The following is a 23,717-nucleotide window of genomic DNA, read 5'->3' as shown; positions in this document are numbered from 1 at the left end:
ATTTTGTGAGGGGGAAGGCAAGGTTTCAAATGATAATTGATCAGAGATATATTCATAAACGATCATTGTTACACAGGCCTGTCTTAATATTGTACGAAATAAACGGACATTCAAACAAGGCGTCAGCCACAACTCTACTTCTGGGGATGAGCTTATAGAGTACTTAGGAGAGGACTTAGGACGATGTTGCTCGCGAACATCAGATTCCACATCGTTCGTGCCTTCCAGGATTTTCTTCCGGTAACGTACTGGGTCACCTCTTTTCGACTTGTCGCAATGGCTAAGTCCATGCTGGCTGACTCTGACTGCTGTCCCCCAGACTGAGTGTGGCTGCTTGACCGCTCTGAACTGGACCTTGGATCGACTGGTCTTGACTGAGTCCTCGAGTTGTCTGAGTTTGCTTTTCAACATCCCCTTTTTACCCGTTCCCAACCAGGTAAGGGGAGGAAATGAAAAGCAAAAACTGCTGGGTCAGATGGGCGACTTTCTTCTTGTAAGGAGCACTAGAGCAACCAACAACTACCACCAGTTAACACAGAACTAGGCCTTTACATTGAAGAAAATCCCGAAATGACCACAAATTTATGGTCCCACAGTTCGATCAACTGTACCTGTGAGGACCTTCCCACACCAAATAACTCCTCGACTTTAGTTATTTAGTGGACAGATTATTCGTCTGTCGGTTTCATCTACTATGCTTTACTTATTACTATGTTTTCCAGGTTTCTGGAGAACGTATCGGATACATCAGATTTATGGCCTTATTTTTTACAACTATTTTTAACTTATTTTAACGACTAATCCTAACTTATGCTAAGACAGGGACCGGCTTCCACTAACATTATACAGTCTAAACTATTCCAGTAACCAGTTCCTCAAACCAATAATCGTATCTAAGGCTGAATCAGAATGAAAAATTTCACTTTCAGTCCAGTCTGCTAGTAATCTTTTCTCCTCTTATCATTCTGAACTAGCAAGAACACGTACGAAAAAACTAATGGTCGAAAAAAATTCCTGTTAATCACTTTAAAGAGGATTACTATTAAAAATGTATTCGTTAGGGATGGATGTTAGTACTGACAATGACATGCGACCTCATACCGGTGACTCACAGTGCCATGGAAACGCGTAAATATAAACAGTAAGCAGACGCCACTAACCTTCCCCTTAGGTAAACATATTAACATCTGGAAAAAGGGGACGTGCTCTTAGTCACAGAATGAGGCGAAAGCCATGAAAATCTCCCAATTGAACGAATTACCTTTTGAAAAATGCAGTACGCATTTTGGTATCGAGTAAGTAAGACTTCATTGAACGTTTGACCTAGTTTAACACCTGTTGATATCATACACCATGGCTGGTTTACTGTTGTAGTGGAAATTTGGTAAATAATCCCTGTTACTATGGTGATTCACCTGATAACAGGACTAAAACTCAGTCGTTTTAGTACTCTATTTTCCACTTGACTTCTCCCACGGCAGAACATTTCAACTTCTGCAGGGAACAGTAAACTTTTGTAAATTCTTCCCTTATACAGCAAATAAATGCTATGTTTTATTCAATTTATTCTAGTGTTTAATCAAATGCCTAAAAAGGAACAAACTTGTATAACTAGTTCTTTTTAAAATAAATAATTACAAAATCAGGTCATCTCCTATAGGTTAAGCTTAACTATAATATATTTTGAACGTACCACTCAATTTATTTAGTTGAAAATTAAATCCAATATCTTTCTACATTAGTTACAGGTAATTAGGAGCTATCATAGTCAAAATAAACAGTAAAACTTTGTTCTTATTTTTTTCTCTTACCATCTTGAATCTTTTTCTTTCATTGATTTCATTTGATAATATTCTTATTCTTAAACCTTTTTCAATGGCTCTAGTTGGGCATTTGAGTGAGTAGGATAGTCAGGGTCATAACATTATAGGAGGAAGGATAGAGGCAGCGCGAAGTCGCCAGGAGACTGTAAGTCACTCTACAATAGGAAAGATTCTTCAGCGCGTCAGAGAAACAGGGCTTCACACTAGCAAGCCAGGCAGGGTCGATCAAGGACTACAAACCAAAGAGAAGATAGATTCATTCATCATGAGACAAAACCGAAGCATTACAGGAAATAAGATAAGAAATCTGATGACAAGTCCGAAATGTTTAGATTTCTTCCAGGTATGTAGGAAGAAGGCTCAATGAAATTAACCTCAGGGCCTGGCCCCTGGCTCATGGACCTCTTCTTACCACAGCTCAGAAAATGGCCAGGCTTTAATTTGCATGGAAACATGTGAATTGGATATGGGAAGATTGGGGATGAATTCTCTTTATAGATGTGGAGAGAGTTAGTCTCAAATCTTCATATGTGCGTAATTTCATATGGAGACACTCAATAAAAAGGTACACCCCATGCTATAAGGGTTCTCAGGTGGTATTCCATGGTGGGTCATTGATTCATTCTGGGGTGGCATTCCGTTGGATGTCTGTGCCGAATTGGTTAATTTGCTAGGAAGATCTCTAACTACTAGCACTTACAAGACAAAATCAAAGAACATGTAGTGCCATCTGCCCCCCTCATCGGTGTTAGATTTTTGATTATGAAGGATATTGCCAAGCCCCATAGAGCAAGTATTGCAGTGTGGCTAGCTTGAAGTCCAGATTTCAACCAAATCAAACACATTTGGGACCAACTTAAGCAACAAGTATGTCGGCAAAACCCAGGTCTTTTCTTTGTTTCTTCTTTACCTTAAAACTTTTTTTTTAAGAATAAACATTTTCTTTTAAAATCAAACATATTTTTGGTATACAAAATATGAACAAACCTAAATGCATTAAAATTTAAGTGGTGGAAAAAAAAACATACAAAAGTGAATTTTCAATAGAATTGATCCTTGTATAAAAGTTATGAAAGAAATGCTTACTTCTGCATCATTTATCAAAACATACAAGCATTAAAAATATTTACACTCAAATGAACTACAAATAGTCAAACTTTAAAGAAACTAAGAACAATCTGTTGGCCATACTCATAATTAATAATTACACTGAACAGTTAGTCAAGCGATGTATTTATGGATTCTTTCAAATACTCTCTAAAAAGTCCTTATGCACAAATTCACTTCTTGCAGTTGTGTGCTTGACTAGTACAAGTTTGAGTCATCTCAAGGGGTGTTGCAGATCTGTAACAAACCCTTCTGGACCTTTTATTTGGCAGAGTTGGTTCTCTGGAGAATTCGTCGTGAAGTTTTATTGTCTTGCTGTACATCATCGGGGACAGAGAAGCATTAGTCTCATGTTGACCCAAAAGTAATGTGGGCAATGATTCCATCCATTTTAATGTATTATGTTCTTTCAAAGCAGTTTGTATGGTTCAATGCAGTATTTCTATTTTACTATTGTATTGTTAGCTTGTGAGATCCATGTGCAACTCCTCAAAACATTCATCAAGTTCTTTATAAACTCCTATATGTGATTTGACATGTCTGCTTACTTTACACATAATGATTATTTGGAGATTGTGAGATGCGGTCTGGTGTGACATAGGTTTAGAAACATTTTCTTTATCATGCTACCATTTCGATCTTTATTGAGATCATATTCAGGGCTTAAAATGTTTGTTATCTGTGTAGATGTGTCATTACTGTGAGTTGTGTTGAGAGTGCCCTATACTACAATGGTATCATTTGTTTATGTTACAACCCAGAAATAATCGATTTTAATGAACAAAACATTGTGTGTTGACACTTTCAATTTAACATCTAAAGCTATTTACCTAATTAATCCATATTTGATTAATGGTTATAATTGACCATATTAATTATTAGATAAATGCAGCGGCATATTCAGCCAAAGGTAATTCGTAGGTTCAAATTCCGCTCATAGCACTAATTTTTCATCTCAACCAAAAACCTTAGATAAAAAGAATAATTAATTGGAATATTCACCTAATACTCAACTCTGCTGAAACATTATATTCCCTGTTACTTGATATTTGAAGCACAATAGATATTTTTTAAATGAGGGGCAAGAGGCTTTTTAATCACCTTTTTCATCTCCATCCCTATCGTGATCCATTTTATTTAAAATAAAAATCATTTTATTGATAATTAAACTTTATAATTTGTATTTGTTGATACTTTTGTTATATTATGATGATCAACAAACATTGATGAAATATATGATATGGTCTGTGCACTCATATTTTAAAGTTTGCCTTTCCAGAATCGGTATTCCAGAAACAGTATTTTTTTCTGTTTGAAATATAGCTGCGCTGAAAATCTTGGAGTATAAGAATTGTGCATTTTGTTGATATACTTTGTAATATGGTGGATAAATGGACTTGTTCTCGTACTACGCAAACTCATTATCTTATATATATGTATAAAATGTGTAATATATGCTGTATTTGTTTTAAATGTTGTTTTCTGTCTATAATATGCTCATATTGCTGACCAACAGTCAGTCATCACTCATCACATTCAATAACTGGATATGGACCATAAAATTTATGATATAAACACATAAATTATATAAAGGATAGTGAACATCCTTTTATTATTGTCACTTCACAGAAACTGATTATTTTATCTTTAATTATTCCCATTAATTAATTTGTTATATTTTGTTGGATGTCATTAAGCCTTAAGGAAAATATCTTACAAAATCAATCCAAAATATTTTTGGTTTATGATACCATTCTGAGAAATCCACTACTTAATAAACAATGGTCAACTTTGTAAATTCAATATATGGATATTAATGTAAGATGTATAAAAGTAGAAGCATCAGTCACAACTCATTAAAAAATTTATAATTTACAAAAGTTTACTATTTATTAGGTATACATAAATTAAAAAATGGCATCTGATGGATAAATAGCAGCCTTTGAATACTACATAGACTAAAGCATGGAGCATCACACATTAATAATTGTTTTATCTAAAAGAATTCATAAATTGTTGTAAAATACAAATGCTAAAATCAAAAGCTAGTCTATTTTACATTAAGGTCCATCATTAATGTGATTATTATATTTTTGGGGGTTTAATTTGTAGAAAACCCATCGCCATGGCAGCTAAAATGAATATGACTTGGATACAGTCATTTACAGGCCTCCTTGTAGTAAAGGGGAATTTGTGTGATATCCTTGGTTATAATTTGAAGAATATTAATAATCTTCATTTTTTTTTTTGGGAGGGGGGGTTAATTTGTAGAGATATACATCACCATGGCAGCTAAAATTATTTTATTTCCCATCATCAACAATATGAATTTTTTTAGATAAGCCATATAGCCAATATTCCATCTTTTGTCAATGTGAATTGGTCATATATCTTTAACATAAAGAAAATAAAAATACTATATATAATGGAAATTTTAAATTAAAAAAAAGATGCTGATGATGGGTTTAAATTGCCAAACGTCCAAAAAAATCAAAGAAAAAACCAAGAAATTATTTAAAACCACAAATTATAAATAGAAAAGACAAGAGGTCTTTTAAAAAATCGGTTACATGATAATACATTTTTTTTTTTTTTTTGGCCTCGCGACGTTAGTAGACTACCCAGAAATCGACCCTTTTTTTAGTTGAATATCAGAAACTGATTACTACGGTACAGCATGCATAAAGCTCGTTCATTGAAATCCTCACGAATTCGAGCAAGGAGAAAATCACAATATTAATTATTGTTGAAGGCTTTCTCGGGGCTTTAGTTGTCATTTTTGAAGTAAAAATTTTGTTTCGTTATTTTACTTTTTTATTGTGTTTTTGAGCCAGATTGTGGTGGAACCCCGCACAATCGAATCTTTTAAGTTTGTCTTTAAGCATAAATTTTTTTTATATCTTCACTAGACAATTCGCTCGCACGTGTTTTGTCGGTCGTCTGTCCTGATCGCCTGTAAAGTTATTTTCGCCTTTGGGTTCATAATTAAAAAATAAATTATTCTTTCTATGTAAGGTCTTGGTTGAGATAAAAAAGTCAATGTCACGAGCGGGATTCGAATCGACAATGGATTAAAAAATACGCTTGCATTTTTATTACCTGTAAAGAGAAAAGTCAGAAACAGAAAGGATTTCCGCTGGTCCCCCACTTAAGGACGACATATGGACGTCGTTATGTGTATCCTTGGATACCAAGAACCATAAGTCGATAGACTCATTAAACTTAAGTCTTGAGCTTCCTTCGTCCTGTTATCTCATTTAACTCAGTTGATTAATTACTTAATCCACCGATCAATATTTCGAATCGTAATCCGGCTTTCTAAAGGAAATGGTGAAAAGAAGGTAGAAGAAAATTTTGTAGCCACTAATGGAATTTGACATTAAATTTACTGAATGCGATTATGAGGACGATTATGATTTTCAGGTATGATTGAAGAAAAAATTAAACAAAATATAAAAAATAATGTAAATAAAGTGTGTGATTTCATTGATTTTTTTAAAACTATATTATTTATTATATTTTATTATTCTATTATATTATATCAATAATATTAATTATTATATATAATTATAATTACTTTATATTATATTGTTATGTAATAACGTTATATTCAAATGTACCACCCCTCACTTACAGAACTATTTTTTAAAAATATTTTTATAATGATAGCTACAGATAACTTTTGTTAATGTTAAGGAATGGATGGTCTGGAAGAAAGTTGGACTCACCTTCGTTGTGTTGGACTCAGAATAGAAACAATCAAATTCATTCAAATAATCATTTATTTATTTATTCGTATGGTATATAAAATGATACATATTTACAATATAACATTTTTGTGGTTACAGTAATAAACAATACTTTTTTCAAGTACACAATTATTCTTATAACAATAAATTAAATATATATATATATATATATATATATTAGTGCAAGTTTTAGGGAAAAATTAAAAAAAAAAAACCCCTAACTGCATTCACACAATTCAATCTTCACTTCAAGGATAATCTGTCAAAAAAATAGCTTCATTTCGTTTTACCTGAAACTGTATGTTTCAAAATTATAAATAAAACAAATCCAAACTAATTGTACTCTTATGATTTTTAAGCCTGGGCGTAGCCGGATGGACGGTGCATCAAGGTCAGGGGGGTCCATCGCAGATGATGACTCCCCGGAGTTTGGAATGCGCAGTGGTGAACTTGGGAGGAGAAGAGATGAAGACACAGCCTCAGGTTATAGGAGAATGCTCGAGCTACATAAACAGGCTCAGCAACAGCAAGCTGCACTTACAAGCAAGCTGCAGGCTAAGGTATATCCATTTGAATCATACTTAAAGTAAAACAAGTAACTATTCACTTTTTCAATGGCAGCTGCTGCAGTACAAGAAACGATGCATGGAATTGGAAAGCCAGATGGAAGATATGGTAGAAAGACCTCCTGTTATGGGAGCATCCGGATCTGCGCTAGAAGCTGCCCAGCAACACCTTAGAGAGCTGAGAGACGACCGTGTTCAAGACTTAGACTCAGCCATTAGAGCCTTAAATGAAGAAAGAAGAAAGTAAGTTGGTTTTATTTTTAAATAAACTTTATTTAAATACAATCACAATTTCATTTTCAGGCTTGAAAAAATGTATCAGCTAAATTCATCACTCCGTCAACAACTTGAAGAAGCACAAGAGAGTAATGAGACTCTAATAGCTGATATGCAGAAGCTCACTAGTGACTGGGAAGTAATGAGAGAGGAGATGATTATGAAGGAAGATGAATGGAAAGAAGAAGAACAAGTATTGTTTAAACATTTAACAATCTTATTTGTATTTGTTTTAAACTGAAATTTTTAGTGTTTCAATGATTATTATTCGAATGAACATTCACGCCTTTTGGGTCTTTGGAGAGATGTCGTAAATATGAAGAGGCAATTCACTGAAATGCAAACTGCAACCCATCGAGACCTATCAAAGATGAAGTCAGAGCTTTCTAGTGCTTCCAGAGATCTCATTGATGCTTCCAGTGGTTTGCAAATCAAACACATCAGATCTTCTGCTGTTGATGTAATTTTATAAGTCATAACTGTAATTTCATAAATCATATCAAAGATAAAGATGGATAAATGTTGTGATGTTTTTAGGAAGAAGCAAGACAACAAATGGAAGTTGAACTTAATGCACTTCGTGAAACTTTAGCACAATTGAAAGCAGAGAAAGAAGTTGTCCAGCTAGAAGTCAGGTCTAAGGAAGAGAGAATTCAATCTTTAAACAAAGACTGTAGAAATCTTGTAATCCACTTTTACTTTGTAATACACAATCATCAAATTATTTATTTTAATTGGTTGTTTGGGTGCAAACCAGGAAGAAAGATGCAGTGCTGCTGAAGCGACTGTCAGTGAAGTTGCTAAACTGCAAACTGAACTTGACCTTCTCCAATCTGCCATGAGAGATATTGCCCATGCAGTTTTACAAGATGCAGATGCACGTGATGGAGAAACTCATAGATTACATCTTACTCCATCACAACCTTTGCCTCCAAGGTCCAAGTTATTATATTATTTAAATTATGTTGTTGCTAATGTAAACCTTTTTTCAGATCCCCCAAGAGGTGTGCAAGGACCCCAACATCACCCGCATTTGTTGAAAGCACAATATCAGCTGTACAAGCTGCACTTAACAAATATCAGCTATTAATACATGAACTTCAAGTATGATATCTTTATTTGTTTATGGGTTTATTTTATGCTGTTTGATTAATTTTCAGGTTAAACTTGCTAGTACAAAAGAGCAAGCTTCAACATGGAAAAGACAGTGTGAGACTTATGAAGATACACAAAAAGCCCTTGAAAATCGCCTTGCTGAAATGACATCTCAACTCGATACTTGTAAAATCCACTCGAATCAGTTGAATCAGGAAAAAGAACTTTTGGCTAAGTCTTTGGAAGCGTCTCGTGCTGAAAAGAATGCTCTGGACAAAAACAGGATGGAAATTAATGCAATGGTACTAAGCCGCAATTAATTTGTCCGTTCCATCTTATGAAATTGATTCTTTTAGCTTGACAATCTGAGTGCTGATTTTGAGAAACTGCAAAAGGCAAATGTCAGACTTCAAAAGAACAATGAAGCACTTGAGGATGAAAAAACATACCTGCACTCTGAAATCGATAGAATGACAAAGGATTCTGATCTAAGGTAAATCTTTACCCTTAACAATTTACTTTTTTTTCTTCTCACCATTCATTTGCAGGTTGAAACACAAGTTGATCCCTTTGAAGGCCAAGTTTTCTAAGCACAAATTGATTAACCTTAAATCACAATCACTCCTTAACGGAAAACATGTTCATAAAGAGCTCTATCATAAAAGAACAAAATCGAAAATCACATTTCTTAGAAGTAATTCTTTTTACTCCCATCATGAATGCTCCCTCAATTCTAAAAGATGCATTCTTCTTCAATAAACACATTTTTAATGTTGTGTTATTTTATAATTATATTGCAAAAAATGATTACTAAATTAAACAAAACATATGCATAGAAATATCATATTGATCTTATTATTTATAAAGAAATTATATTTAACTTGACTCTGCAATACCCTTTAATTAAATTGATTAAAATTAGTTGTGAGAACAGTGAGTGAACCTCATTATTATGATCGATTGCTCATAGTATTATTTATCATTCATAAAATTGTCACCAAATATTTTTTTGAGTCGTTATTGGTATTTTTATAACATTCTTAGAAAATAGATATTAAGAACTTGTTCTTAAGACTAATAGTTCTTATAAGTTTTTTTACTGTTTTACATATTAAGGACCAACACATATCCTTAATGAGCTATAAGAGATAAAACAACACCTAGCTAAATAGAAAAATTATTTATTTATTGTTTTTGTTATCACAGTTGTTATTGGTATAATTTTACAATCGTGTACATATTTTCATTGATCGGATTGTTAATATAGAATAAATTTAACTCCATTCTACAGTACAATGAAAATATATTAATAAAAATGACTATATACACAAACACATATAACACACTGAAATCTGATCCCACTCCATCACTCATCAAGTAGACCAATAAAATCCTTCAGTAGACACTTCAACACATAGAAATATAAATGCACACGTATAAATCTCTCCAGAAAAAATCACCCCCCCCCCTAAAAAAAAATTGTATGGAGCTGTCAAAGCCACAAACCCAGATATTCTTTGAGACCAATAAGTTTCCTTTGTAAATTCCCCGACATTCAGTCCTTCAAAAATACTTCACCAACGTGCTCAATAATATTGCAGACACACAACATAAAAGACTCGTACCATTTAAAAAAAAACAATAAACCAAATTATCAAACCCACAAACTACATACTTATATCTCTAGATGTCTCATTGCTTTTTACAAACATCCCAATAGACTTAACACTTATCAAATTAATAAAACATTATCAAAGACAAACGGCAAAACATAAATCTTTCTCCATAACAAAGTTACAATGTTGCTCCACATTGTACATATAATCATTTCTACAAACAACTTTTGGCATAGCCATGGGCAGCAATCTAGGCCCTTTACTAGCAGATATAGTAATGACACAATTCTCAACACTGTTATTGTACAACTACCTTTCATGTTACCTTTTCCCACCAAATACATTGAGAACACTAAACAGCAACGTGCTGAAAAATTAGGAGTTGTTAAGCAAGAGGTTGGAGAATAGGGAGGATGAGGCCAAATGTCATAAATATCCTGAAAAGTTTCTGTTTCAGCAAAAAAGTGTTGCACAAACTTATGTTGATGAATGTTTTGATGGTCGTTTAATGCAAGAGGAACCCAGCTTTTGAGCTTTTTCACCTTTCCAATTGGAATAAATGGGGAATTGAAATGAGTAGTTCGTTACATGGGCAAATGAAGTCACAATAGCTCAAGTGGTAGACAGCAGCGTATTTAGCCAAAAATTGTGGGTTTGAATCATGCCTATAACACAAATTTATCATTTTGAAAAAATTGTGTGTAATTAATTGAGTAAATATATAAACAATTACAACCAACACTACACAAAACAATATCCTCCACAGTACGCAACATATAACCAACCCAATTGCCACAAAGACAAACCAATATACATGTCCCTTCCATTTGTTCACACAGTCTCACACAAATGAAGTACATTTTTCTCCTCAGACCACATTAACATAGCCTTAACAGTACACACACTTTTTCCAAAGTTTAACACCCAACACCAACAACTTCCATATCCAATGTAATTTATAAAATTAATTGTATGAACTGTTTAGCTGCATACATTGGAATTATATCGCAATATCTGTAAAAATGGAAAAACCACATCTACACATCTATGACTGTAAAGCACCAAAAACTAATCCCCCACCGTTGTCAATCTGACCGCTCCTCACTACTTCAACAAATTAATAAAAATATTATTTTAAAAAATCAAGTCATCTTCCCACAATTTTATTTTTCCAGATCCAGTTTTTAAAAAATTAATATAGAAAGAACTCAAAATATCTTTTTAATCAGTTAGGTTGAAATGGAGGTTGTATTTACTTTTTTCATTATACCAATGTAAAATTGTCCAATACAAAATATTATTTTACTTAATGAAGCCAGAAACTAATCATTACTGTGTATGTAATTTTTACAAGGTTGTTAAAATTTTTCATAAAATTGGTTTAATATTTGTTCATAAAAAATACGTGTTTTGTAGAGAAATGAATCTTCGAAGTGAGGAGGACAGGTGTAGCCGATTGAAAGAAGAAATACTTACCCTCAGGGAAGAACTGAACAAAGCCTACCTGGCCAAAGACCTGCTCGAGCAACAGAAGACTGAAACGGACAGCTTGCTTTCTCAAATTGACAAAACAAGGGGTAATTTGTCTGAGTGAACGTCCTTGTCATTTCCCTAACTTGATTTGTCCACAGGGGATGTTGAACTCGAGTTGGAACAGGTATTATTGGAAAAATCTGATATGCATGAATCCCTGGCCAAAGCTGAAGCTGTTGCTGCCTCCCTTGAAGCTGATAAGAAAAAACTGCAAGATGAAATAAAACGAGTGAGTTCTGTTTAGTTGTGTTTATACATTTTGTATTTATTTATGTATTTTTTTACACAAATAAAAAAATATATTTTTTGATAGCTGCAAGATGATAAAATCTCTTTGCAAAACCAAGTTCAAGATCAAAACAATGACTTGTCTTCACTCAGAAAAGAGATCCTTCAAGCTGAGCAGTCTAGGCTTGATCTTGACTCAGAGAAAATCTCACTCCATGAGAAGTGTAAATTTTTGGAAATGGAAAAAGAGAAGGTTGTTTACAATACTTTGAGTTTGTCGGCATTTTAAAAGTTGAATTTTTTAAGGTTGAGTTAGAGTTGAGTCAAGCATGCAGAGAACGGTGTGAGCTGAGTAATCAACTTTCCATGGCTGGGCGAAAGAGGGAGGCCTTAAATGAGGAACTGAGCAGAATTAAGCAACGACTGGAACAAGTCAATGAAACTAATTCTCGCATTAATCGCAGTTTGGAAGACCTAGTTAAAGACTGTGAAAACAAACAGGTAATGCTTGAAGGCAATGAAAAGGAAATCCAGCGTCTCCAAGAACAAATTGCATCCATGAGAGCAGATAAGGAAGCTTTGGAAGCGACGCTGTTCGACAGCCAAGCTAACATCGAAAACCTTGAAGCAAAGAGGGCCCAGCTTGAGAAAGATCATCAGGAATTATTGGTCCATGAGGTTAGTCATGAAAAAATGTAGCATTATCATTCATGCTAAATGATGGCATAATCATACAGTTAAAATAGGTGTGTGACATGAAATAGATGTAAAAATATATTTGGGAGAAAACAGGAGACATTCCCTCATGGTACAACTATAATGGTCCCAACCACCACCACGGAGCAATGCCCACATTCAAGCATACTACTTCCTTTCATTCAAAATACATTTAGTTCTCTCTCTTCCTTCACATGTTCAACACTCTGAGAAATAACTACTTTTTTATATTTATCATTCACAAGAATTATTTGTTCGACTTATTAAACTTTCATGTAATTTATCTGAAATGTCGAAATGTCATACTGATTGAACTAAATTTCAATGATAACTAAAACTTTTTACAAGGAACAAATGGTTCCTATTAAAATAAAATTATACGTCCTCTCGATTTTTCGATTTGTTATGGTGAAGATGAAAGAGGAGAAATTACGACGTGCTTTATTGCAGGAATCTCTAAAAGGGGAGATTGCTAAACTCAAATCAGATTTGGAGAGTAATGAAAAAAGAGCTCAAGAAACAAAGCAGATGCTTCTCCAACAGGCAGGCTCGAAGGAAGGGGAATTTAAACAGACAATATCGAACCTCAAGAAGAAAAATGATGAAACTATCCATAAACTCACAGAGGAAAAAGTAAGACTACTGAAAAAAAACTTGTAACAATGGATTATAACAATTTTATTCAATTTCAGGAACAACTGAGGATTGCCTTGGAGAAAAAGTTAGCAACTACAATCGAAGGTTTAACAATGGAGAAAGATTCTGAGATTAGGCAGCTTGAAGAAAGAATTTCTGGATTGCAACAGCAAATTGAGAACGTTTGCCAGCAGCATGAAGAAGTTCTGCTAAGGGCTGAAAGTGACAAGCAACAAGCACTTCTTCTTGGTAAACCAAAATCCTTTTTTTTTCTTTCTTGTATTGTTAATTTTGTTCTAAAATTCAATTTTCTACAGCTCAACAAGATCATCAAGTGATTTTTGAAAAACTTGAAGAGGCAAGAAGAGAAATAGAAGCAGAACGGTAAGCTGTTATTTTAAAATTTCAGTCACAAAGTGCTTTTTGTTTATATAGTGTAATACAAAGTATCTAGTACAAATAACATTGATTAATAAGTGATGATTATTTTTACACTATTGGAAATTTTACCTTAATGATTTAGAGTGGCTAATGAAAGAAATAGAAGAGATGCAGCAGTTAGAGGAGAGCAAGACCGTGCAACAATTAATTCATTAAGAGACAGTGTCAATTCAACAAATGCAAGGCTTGAGCAATTAAGGTAATAGACAGTACTACACAATGGCATGGCAGATTTAATCCATTGAATTTCAGGACAAGAGCTGAAGAAGAAAAGGCATCTCTGGAAGCAAAACTTTCTGAAGTTTGCAAGGAACGAGATGCTGAAGTACAGCACAGTGAAGATATCAAACTTCAACTTCACCTTACTGAAGATAAACTCGATTCCTTAACATCTCAGTTGAATGAAACAACTCACAGATTAAAAGATGGTTAGAAATACTTTTTATTGACAATTAGTTTTACATATATATTTTACTGTTTTATAGTGGAAAATGTACGAGATGGTCTTCTAAAAGAATTGACAGATGTGAGAAGAAACCTTGCAGATGCGTCTTTTGAAAAAGAAAAGTACAGTGCTTCAAATAAAGAACTTAGGGAACATGTGAAAAGGGCTGAAGGACAGAAGAGAGAGCAAGCGAGGGCCCTCGAGGAGGCTTTAAGTAAAATAACAAGTATGTGTAAAAAAATTTCTTCACAGTGTTGTATAAGATATTAATTAAATTTAAATTAATAGCAATTGATGAGGCAAGAAGAAATCTAGAAAATGAAAGAGCAAGGCTTCAAGGAATGGTTAGGGAACTGGACAAGAGTCTTCTTGAGACAAAGCAACAAGCCAGTGGCGCTGGGGATGAGCTGACAAAAGCAAAGGACCTTATTAACCAAAAGATTTCTGAAGAGAGGCAACTTCAGGCAAGGTTGTCCAGTCAAGCTGAAGAACGAGATAGAGCTAAGCAACAAGTTCATCAGTTATCCAAACAGGTAATATAGAGTTTAATATATTTTTTTTTAAGTTTCTTTAACTCTTATCTTTACCAAAGGTTATGGAATTGGAAAATTCACTTGACAATGCCAGAGAAGAAGCAGCAAAGAACAGAAGTAAGGGGGATGATGAAGAAAGGCGTTTCAGAGAAAGAGAAGAAGAGCTATTAATGAGGTTAGAAGAGAGTAGAGCAAATGAAAGGAAGCTCCAAGACACAAGCCACAATCTTGAAGTTTGTCTTACTGATGCAACCCAGCAGATACAAGAACTTAAGGTCATTTGCATTCTTCAATTTATTTTTAGTTTTAAGTTAAAAATAAATTTTTTTTGTCATAGGCAAGACTTGGAGGATCTGAAGGCAGAGTGAGAGCATTGGACGCACAGCTTGTCCACCTGGAAGGCAGCAAACGTGAAGTTGAACAAAAGTTAAGTTCAGTAGGGTCCACACTGCGCCGAATAGCAGGCATTCAGCTTGACGGGAGTGTTAATCTTCCTTATAAGCTTCTATCTCCGACAAGAAGGTGGAGTCCTGTCAGATCACAGGCTCAGTCTCACGGCCAGGATCATGGTGATGGCTCAAGGGCAGGTGACAATATCTTGTTAGAAGTTGATCCGGATGCGGTAAGAAAAGGTGTTAGGACATTAATGCATCAAGTAGCTCAAATTGAAAGGGAACGAGATGACCTGAAGGCCAATTTGAGTGACTTTAAGAAGCATATCAGAGCCCAGAATGAAGATCTCTCTAAATCTGATGCTAAATTAAAATCTACTATTCAGCTTTTAAGACAGGTAACATTATTTAGTCACAAGTTTTATATTATGTTGGACTGGATCAGTTAGAGATTCAACTGAACAAATTCAGAAGCTATATTAAAAGCCTGTTATAATAATTTTTGTTTTAAATTAATTGAGCTGTTTTTCCATAAGTAAACTACACAACTAACATTGTATTTTAGTGTACTATTTAATTTTAGGCAATGAGAGTTGAATCTTCTTATATACAATGATTAGCAAATTTAACACACCACTTAATTTATTTAGCTTAAAATTAAATCCATTATCTTTCTACATTAGTTACAGGTAATTAGGGGCTATCATAGTTAAAATAAACAGTAAATAATGCTTTGTTTATTTCCTTTATATACTTTTGTACAGATTAATCCCATGTGCACAAAAATTAGAATTATGCTCTTCCATTTTGCTATGCCTAAAGATTGCTTTCAGTTAATCTTTTTCTTTCGTTGATTTCATTTGATATTATTCTTATTCATAAAACTTTTTCAATGGCTCCAGCCAGACATTTGAATAAGTAAGACAGTCAGGATCATAACATTATTAAAGGAAGGGTACAGCCAGCGTGAAGTCACCAGGAGACTGAGTATAAATCTCTCTACAATAGGAATGGTTTTATGGCACTTCAGAGAAACAGTTCTTCACACTAGAAGGTCAGGACAGGGTTGATCTAGATCTACAGACAAAAGAGACGATGAATTCGTCCATCATCAGGCTTATTCGGAAATCATGAGATGCGGTGTGGTGTGACAGGTTTCAGAAAAAGATTTTCTTTATCGTGCCAACGTTTCGATCTTTATTGAGATCATCTTCAGGGCCTGGGATTTACAGATATTGTTTAAATTTAACAAATATATATAGGATGTGGAAAAAAGTGAATTTATACAATGCAAAATATATTTTTTATATTCAATCAAAGTATTTCTACTCACTCAAAGTTTTGTTTTCTGTGTTGAGAGTGCCAGTGAGATATTGCTGTTTTATGTTTATATACGTTGGATTTTGAAGGGGTGGGGAAGGAAGACATTTTTGTCGTTTTCTTTGAGGTGAAAAGAGCTGACGATGGGAAAAAAAGTTGGTAATGGCTCAGCTGGATTATCCTTTCAGGATTATATAGATGGGGATAGTTAGGAAAAGGAAAGCTAAATTGTTGAAAAATTGGACTATGTAAAAATGTTGGATGTGTGGAATGTGATGCATGTTTTATATGTTATATTATATGTTTTGTGTGATGTGATGATGTATGTTATTGATGTTGAATTTGATTGAGCTGCGATCGAAAATTTCCGATTTCTAAATAATCATAGACTAACGATCACTAATCACCATACATCATCGCTCTTCATGACTGCAGGATTATGGAAATGAGATAAGAAATTTGATAAGACAAGTCCAGAAAGTTTCGATTTCCTCTAGGCCTGTAAAAAGAACATTCAATGAAAATAGCCTTAGGGCCCGGCACTCAGCTTTTGAACCTTTTTTTACTACAGCTCAAAAAATGGCTAGGCTTCAATTCGCAGGTGAATATGTGAATTGGACATTGGAAGGTTGAGGACGAATGCTCTATGCTGTATGCTGGGGTTCCATGATGGGTAATGTTCTGGGGTGGTATTTTGTTGAACGCTTGCACCGAATTGGTTGTTGTACAAGGAAGATCTCTAACCTCACAGAGGTATTTACAAGACATAATCGAAGAACATGTAGTACCATTTGAGAGTTTCTTGGTAATGCAGGATAATCCAGACCCAATGAGCACATATTGTGGATAACTACCCAAATGAGGTTGGAATTGAGTGATTGAATTGTGTGGCTAAATTGAAGCCCAGATTTGAACCCAATCGAATACGTTCAGGACCAACTTAAGTGACAAGTACGACAGCCTTGTCTTAACACCCTAGAAGAGTTGGAAACGCTGTGAAAGATTCCTCAGAATTTTATAAGAAATGTTTTCCAAGGAATACAAAGGCGTTTAACGAACGTTATTCATGCCAGAAGTAACCCAGTATGAAAGGACAAAAAAGGTCTTTTTAATATTTTGTTTGTTCTTTACTCAATAATTGTTTTTCTAGAATTAAGTAATTAATATTTTCTTTTTAAATGCATAATTTTACAACCAAACCTATTTTTGGTATATGAATCAACCTAATACAGTAAAATTTAAGGGTGGTGCGTTAATTTTATCCATTTCAGTTTTAACCACATCTTCCTAAACAATAAATTATTAAATAATTCAATCTTGTAAGTTATCATTTTATTTACTCCAAAGGTTTTAGTTTATTGCCAGAGGCATTGCTATAATTTTAGTTTTATTGTTATAATAATAATAGACAGGCTCTGACGATGATACATTTGAAAGCTTGGCAATTGTAGATTTCAGTCACACCCTCACACTGATCCATTCCAATATAATTTACAAAAAGGGCAATTCAAACCCCACCTCACATTCATTTTTATATGATATTTGATATGTGTGGAATAGGTTCAAGAAGAAAAAGGCTCTTTAGAAGCAAGGCTTGGTCAAAAAACTGCAGCCTTACAGTCACAGACTGAAGCAATGCAGAGTAAAACTGAAGAAGGCCATCATCTGCAAGAGAAACTTACAACAGTTGAAATGGCTCTAAAGAACATAACAGAAGAAAAAGCCCTATGTGAAGACAAACTTGAGAAGGTGATAAGTTGAATTGTAATTTTGTATCTGATCTCTCTATCCAAGGTTTGTTTCAGATAAGGCAAACATTGGCAAAGACTGATGCAGATAAAAGATCTCTTCAAGATGAACTCTCAAAATGTGAAGCGAGGGCGACAAAACTTGAACTTCAGAGAATGGGAATGGAAGGTGACATTCAAAGGCTTCAAATAGTAATGCAGGAGAAAGATGCAGCAATTCAAGTAACTAATCTTTTTGTTAAATACAAAAATTAATTTATTATCAAAAATTAAATTTTAGAAACTACAAGATAGGCTAGAAACTGAAAGTGCCACTGTGTCAGAGTTGGAAGAAAGGTGTACTTCTCTAAAGACTACAGTAGAGAGGTTGAACCAAACTCTTGAAAGATCTTCCCAAACAGAAGTTGAACTTCAATCAGAACTCGCCAGCCTTCAAAAGTCACTTACTGAAGTTTCTAATACTTCTCAAAATAATGCTGAGAAGTTGAAATCTCTTCAAAAGGCAGTTTATAATGCTGAAAATGAAAAAAAGGTTGCAGTGGAACGTTTAGAAGCATCTCAAGCCAATCTTGCAGAGGTATTTTTTTAGACTATGTTATATAAAATGTTTTGGTTTGAATTATGGATTTTAATTCATTATTTGTTTTATTAAGTTGCGAAGAAATTATGCAGTGATCAAAGAAGCACATGCAAGGCTTCAAGCAGAGCTTTCGACCAGCGAAGTGGAAAAATCCGCACTTGAAGCTCAACTAAGGATGCAGGCCTGGCCTAACGAGTCAGAAGAACTCAAACGACAAGCCAATGAACTTGTTATGAAGATAGATTCTCTACAGGACAAGGTTAGGCACTTGGAGTCGGAGAAGCGTAGCTTAGAAAGAAAACTACAGTCGAGCCGTTCCAAAAGTTATGAAAGGGGAGAAAAAGGCTCTCGTGAGTGGGATATAGGTGGAGGTGGAGATAGTATCGGTATGATCGGTAGTACAAATAACCTTTTACTGGAACAAGAAAATATTGAGCTTAAAGCAAGGATCAGATCGCTTGAAACAGAACTGGCTAAGAGAGAATCAGAATTGCACAGGTTAAAGTCAACTTTGGATATGTCAAGGTAATGTTACACTTTTTTTAAGAAATCATAAATTAAACGGATTTTTTTTTTTTTTAAGAAATTCAAATAAGGAATGGACAGGTGATATAGAAAGATATAGATCAGCTCAACTTCAAGCAGAAAGATTGTTGGAGGCAAGAGAACAATCACATCGACAACAGATTTTAAGGCTTGAAAATCAGGTAAATTCTCACTTAGAATAAATACAGCTTTTTGACAGCTTAATAACATTGTGGTTTCCTTTGTTCTGTTGTTCGTGAAGTGAAAATTAAACTTATTTATCATATATATTTTATTGTTTCACTTCTTGCAGGTAAAGATGTTGAGGGAGCAGTTAAACCAGGAGGTGAAGAGACGACAGATGTTTATTTTAAGAAGCGGCAGAACAGGCAGAGAGGTGCAGCAGCTACATCATGTTTTGGGCAACTCACTGCGCAATGTTTCTCAAGACCCTGCTCTTGATTCGTACCTGCTCGAGAACGAGGCAAGAAAACTGGATACAACACTTCACTCAAGTGGTCAGCCAATAGCTCTTCCGCCACCTCACTCGTCTAGAAAATAAAACTGTGCAAATGGTTGTAACTTGACTACCATGGTACATTGATTACTCTCAGGTAGGGCAATCATGCTCTTCCAAAGAGAAGTTGTTTGAGCTTAAATGGTATATTTGTGTCTTGACTTACTCATGGAAATATCTTTAAAAGTGAGGTTCTTCACTCTTTTGTTACTGCCATTAAGTTTTATTGGAAAATTATTGCTGTTGGTACTAAATCTTTCAATCATTATGTAACACTTTAAGTTACCAGATTAAGAATGAAAATTGTCTGTAAACATATTCATAACTTAAAAATTCCATCAATGACTGATTGTTGTCTTTTTTTTTATTGATACAAATCCAAAATTTTCTTCAGACATTTAATATGATATTAAATAAAACTTTGTATTATAAATAATACATATTATATATATCAATACTTCATCACATAATAAACCTACATATACAGTATTAAATACAAAAATATAACACAATCCGCACAGAATAATTTATTAATACTCACACACTAAATACTGAATATACATATAAAATATGTATGTTGTAGTACATTATATGCACACATAAAAAAGAAATTTTGATTTATTTCCAATAGAATGGTTTTTATTTAATTTATTTTTTTCTAATTTAAGTTGGAGTTTCCAAGAGAATAAATTACATGTGCCAAAAACTTTGATTTGACAATCCTCAACAGTAAAAAAGTGGAAACTTCTACAATACGAAAAGAATTTCCATGAGTGCGCCAGGAGTACAAATCAAACGAACCGTCCTTTTTTGCTCAAAAATTTGGAGATTTTTTAAAAGATAGTTACAATTGTAAATATAGTCAATTTTGTAGACAGTTTCTTCTTGTACACTGCCCATTTGAATTTTATTTTATTTTTAAATAACAAAATATAAAAAAATGTCTTTTTTGCATTAAAAAAAGAAGAGTACAAAAGATAATCCTAGAAAAAATTATCCATACATTCTATGAATACTAAATACCAGGGAGACAAATAAAAAAAAATCATAAAACAAGAAACAAAACATTTGTAATTAACTTTTTTAACTGAAACAAAACTAGTCTTTTTAGATCACCTAAAATATGTAAATACACATTGGATTTGCTTTCAGATATGAAGTTACCAATAAAAATTTTGTACAACATTTACAGGCAAATAAATAAAATTCAATAAAATAGGGGAATAAGTAGGGGATTAAATGTTAGATTTTGACAAGAGCAGGTTTATAAGAACGATAATTTGTAGCTATTCACACGATGTTATCATTTTCTATTTAAAATTCAAAAACTTAAATTGTAATAAGCAAAAAACTTATCAGAATTTATTTGATTCTATGTAATTAACTTTTATTGATTATTATTGTTCTTACCTGTATAATTAACTTTAAAAAGTAAAACCAAATATTTTTTTCATTTATTGTTCATTGGAAAGCATGATAACACGTATGATTAGCTTCTGAGAAAGGCACCCACCACAGATCCATTTCGTTTGTCTTTTTTCTTTTTAGAAAGCAAACGTTAGAATTGTCAAAATAATCACAAAGATAATGACGGGCTAGCAAGGTTTAGCCCAGTCACTTATTTACACTAAATTCTTAGGACTTTTATTTATGGTTTTGTCATTTGTGTTAAATGCGCTAAATTTTATTTGTAAGCATGCCTTCAATATCACTGTTGCTTAATTGGCAACTGTTTCGATCTTTGATGGTTTATAATGTGCAATATTTTTTTATTTCGATGTTAATTTATTTTTTATATTGTTGTGTTGTTTGACTTTTATATGCTTTATGAATTATTATTGCTTTTCTAAATTAATTATTTTCTTAATTTTATACTTTGAATTATGGTTCCATCTATGGTTTGGGTATAATTTAGATGAGTTTTAAGAAAACACCTTTATACATGTCTCGGTATGTTCAATCACAACTTGGCTGCTCTTGAGGCCATTTGGAAAATTAATTTACAAAAATTTCCAACTAGGCCATAGATATTATTGGGATGATATTCCAATTGACATTAGTTGACAAGCACTTTGTAATGGTAATGTCATAGATGTACTGTAGAGTGTCAGAAATGATGTGTTGTTTTAATAATAATTGCATGATATATAGGCGTTGTCGCTTGGAGAAAAAGAGATTGGAACAAAATTAAAAGTTAGCCCTCAGCAGCTACAATGTAAGACAAAATACAGAACTCAACTATTGCTAATCTTTGTTGAACAAATTTACAATGTAATTATGTAGCTTTCATGGCTAAAAACAAAACTGAATACATTTACTAAAAATTATTTGTTTTATTATTAGAACCTTTATTATTAGATTTATTATCAAAGATGAGATGATGTATCGACCTGCTTGTTGAACAACTTGAACAAAAGGATCTTCAGTGAGGTCACAACAGAAACGACAATTATTTAATTTTTTGCCGAGCTTTCAACGATTATATCATCATCATCAGGACCTATTTATTTTAGGAAAATATCGCAGTTAGAACATGTTATATCATTTAAAAAAAATACAAAAAACCAATTATTTATCTTACTTTAACTCAATGAGTGTTGAAATATATCTGGAGAGCAAGAAACTGCATTAATTAAAAGATTAAAAAAGATTAATTAAAATTAGGTGAAGCTCATACCTAAACAATGAACAGTATGGAGTTAATTAAAAATAATAAAACAATATAATATAAAAATTTAAAAATTATTTAAAACCACAATGTGGTCCTTTAGGTTACCTCGGTTACGCATAACTATAAGTACATGTATCTTTTTCTTAAAATAAATAACAATCGAATTATCAGTTCGATAATCGTTGAAAGCTCGGCAAAAACTTAAAGAATTGTCGTTTCTGTTGTGACCTCACTGAAGATCCTTTTGTTCAAGATTTATTATTGATTTATTATTAGAACCAGGGATTAGAAGGTAGGTATGACCATTATCGTGCGAATTTTCACCTCTAAAGGTTGTCACTCCCCAATGAGCTGTCTTTAGTGTCTATACATCGGACAGTTCACCCTCTCCATCTGTGGTTTGGTGGCTAGTATCCCCATAAAGACAAATGGTTAGGAGATCGTCGCTTCCCTAGCAATTTGGTTAAGCTCCGATGTAGGCAAACTATAACCTAGCCTAATTCCACTTAAATTGGATAAATCAGTCGTACAAATAAATACATTCCTCATTCTGATTAGCTGATGGAGAACTGAATATCCCTCCATCGACCTACACACAGTATTAATAATCTAACCTAAATTAGGGTATATGAGGTACTTTCATAACTATTTTGCCATTGACCCAAAGCATGGTCTACTGGAGGGTGATGGAGACGCTATATTTCACCATTACCTCTCACTACTCACACTAATAAATACAGACTGAAACAAAATACATAGAATATAACAATATTCAGTGAAACACCCGAAAAACAGACCCAGAAACCGACTGCTGTGCACGAGAACCATTTTTAAATCTGGGGCATGCCTACACACTCTGTATGGAGTCAAGGCATGGCATGCCTCTATTATGTGGGACACATTGAGCCACCTTTCTCTCCTTGCTTTGGCCCAAAAGTAGGTGCCTGTGTGTCAACCTACTGAGAGATCCATGTTAAATGTCCAGGTGACAGCTGATGGCATTTTGGTCCTCTTAGATTCATGTGATTGAGATTAGGTCAGGAGCTGAAAAGGAGAGAGAATAATAAACAAAAACAACAATACTACTAATAATAATAATACAAAATAAATACTGATTTTTTTTAAACTTAGCTCAACTCGGTACACATATGTACATGCATATACATGAGTAGCATTGAAAAATTAATATATAAAAAAAT

The 23,717-nt window shown here is 33.5% G+C and overlaps 1 protein-coding gene across 7 annotated transcripts in view; it reads left to right on the top strand.

The window, feature by feature from the left end:
* Positions 1-20,263, top strand: part of LOC106672017 (rootletin) — a 101,665-nt gene extending 81,402 nt beyond the window's left edge. For 6 of the 7 annotated variants that reach the window (XM_024227258.1, XM_014403077.2, XM_014403074.2 and 3 more), the window contains exons 3-30: positions 7,039-7,239; positions 7,301-7,488; positions 7,549-7,714; positions 7,772-7,981; positions 8,059-8,205; positions 8,279-8,457; positions 8,514-8,625; positions 8,682-8,918; positions 8,973-9,109; positions 11,649-11,809; positions 11,864-11,994; positions 12,079-12,246; positions 12,300-12,671; positions 13,161-13,343; positions 13,403-13,595; positions 13,664-13,730; positions 13,870-13,986; positions 14,040-14,215; positions 14,273-14,458; positions 14,521-14,765; positions 14,825-15,040; positions 15,103-15,555; positions 18,038-18,226; positions 18,283-18,447; positions 18,506-18,802; positions 18,879-19,330; positions 19,389-19,512; positions 19,644-20,263. In XM_024227258.1, coding sequence (XP_024083026.1) covers positions 7,054-7,239; positions 7,301-7,488; positions 7,549-7,714; positions 7,772-7,981; positions 8,059-8,205; positions 8,279-8,457; positions 8,514-8,625; positions 8,682-8,918; positions 8,973-9,109; positions 11,649-11,809; positions 11,864-11,994; positions 12,079-12,246; positions 12,300-12,671; positions 13,161-13,343; positions 13,403-13,595; positions 13,664-13,730; positions 13,870-13,986; positions 14,040-14,215; positions 14,273-14,458; positions 14,521-14,765; positions 14,825-15,040; positions 15,103-15,555; positions 18,038-18,226; positions 18,283-18,447; positions 18,506-18,802; positions 18,879-19,330; positions 19,389-19,512; positions 19,644-19,892 — 5,706 coding nt within the window. In that variant the 5' untranslated portion in view covers positions 7,039-7,053 and the 3' untranslated portion in view covers positions 19,893-20,263. Of the gene's footprint in view, positions 1-1,145; positions 1,296-7,038; positions 7,240-7,300; positions 7,489-7,548; positions 7,715-7,771; positions 7,982-8,058; positions 8,206-8,278; positions 8,458-8,513; positions 8,626-8,681; positions 8,919-8,972; positions 9,110-11,648; positions 11,810-11,863; positions 11,995-12,078; positions 12,247-12,299; positions 12,672-13,160; positions 13,344-13,402; positions 13,596-13,663; positions 13,731-13,869; positions 13,987-14,039; positions 14,216-14,272; positions 14,459-14,520; positions 14,766-14,824; positions 15,041-15,102; positions 15,556-18,037; positions 18,227-18,282; positions 18,448-18,505; positions 18,803-18,878; positions 19,331-19,388; positions 19,513-19,643 lie in introns of those variants that run through there. The other variant, XM_014403079.2, reaches the window with a different exon arrangement.
* Positions 20,264-23,717: the final 3,454 nt, after the last annotated feature.

This window comes from Cimex lectularius, unplaced genomic scaffold, assembly GCF_000648675.2.
Source record: "Cimex lectularius strain Harlan isolate CLEC.00 unplaced genomic scaffold, Clec_2.1 scaffold169, whole genome shotgun sequence".
In the NCBI taxonomy this organism is placed as follows: Eukaryota; Metazoa; Arthropoda; class Insecta; order Hemiptera; family Cimicidae; genus Cimex; species Cimex lectularius.
The sequence above is the reverse complement of the archived record's forward strand: the minus strand, read 5'-3'. Positions and strand labels throughout refer to the sequence as shown.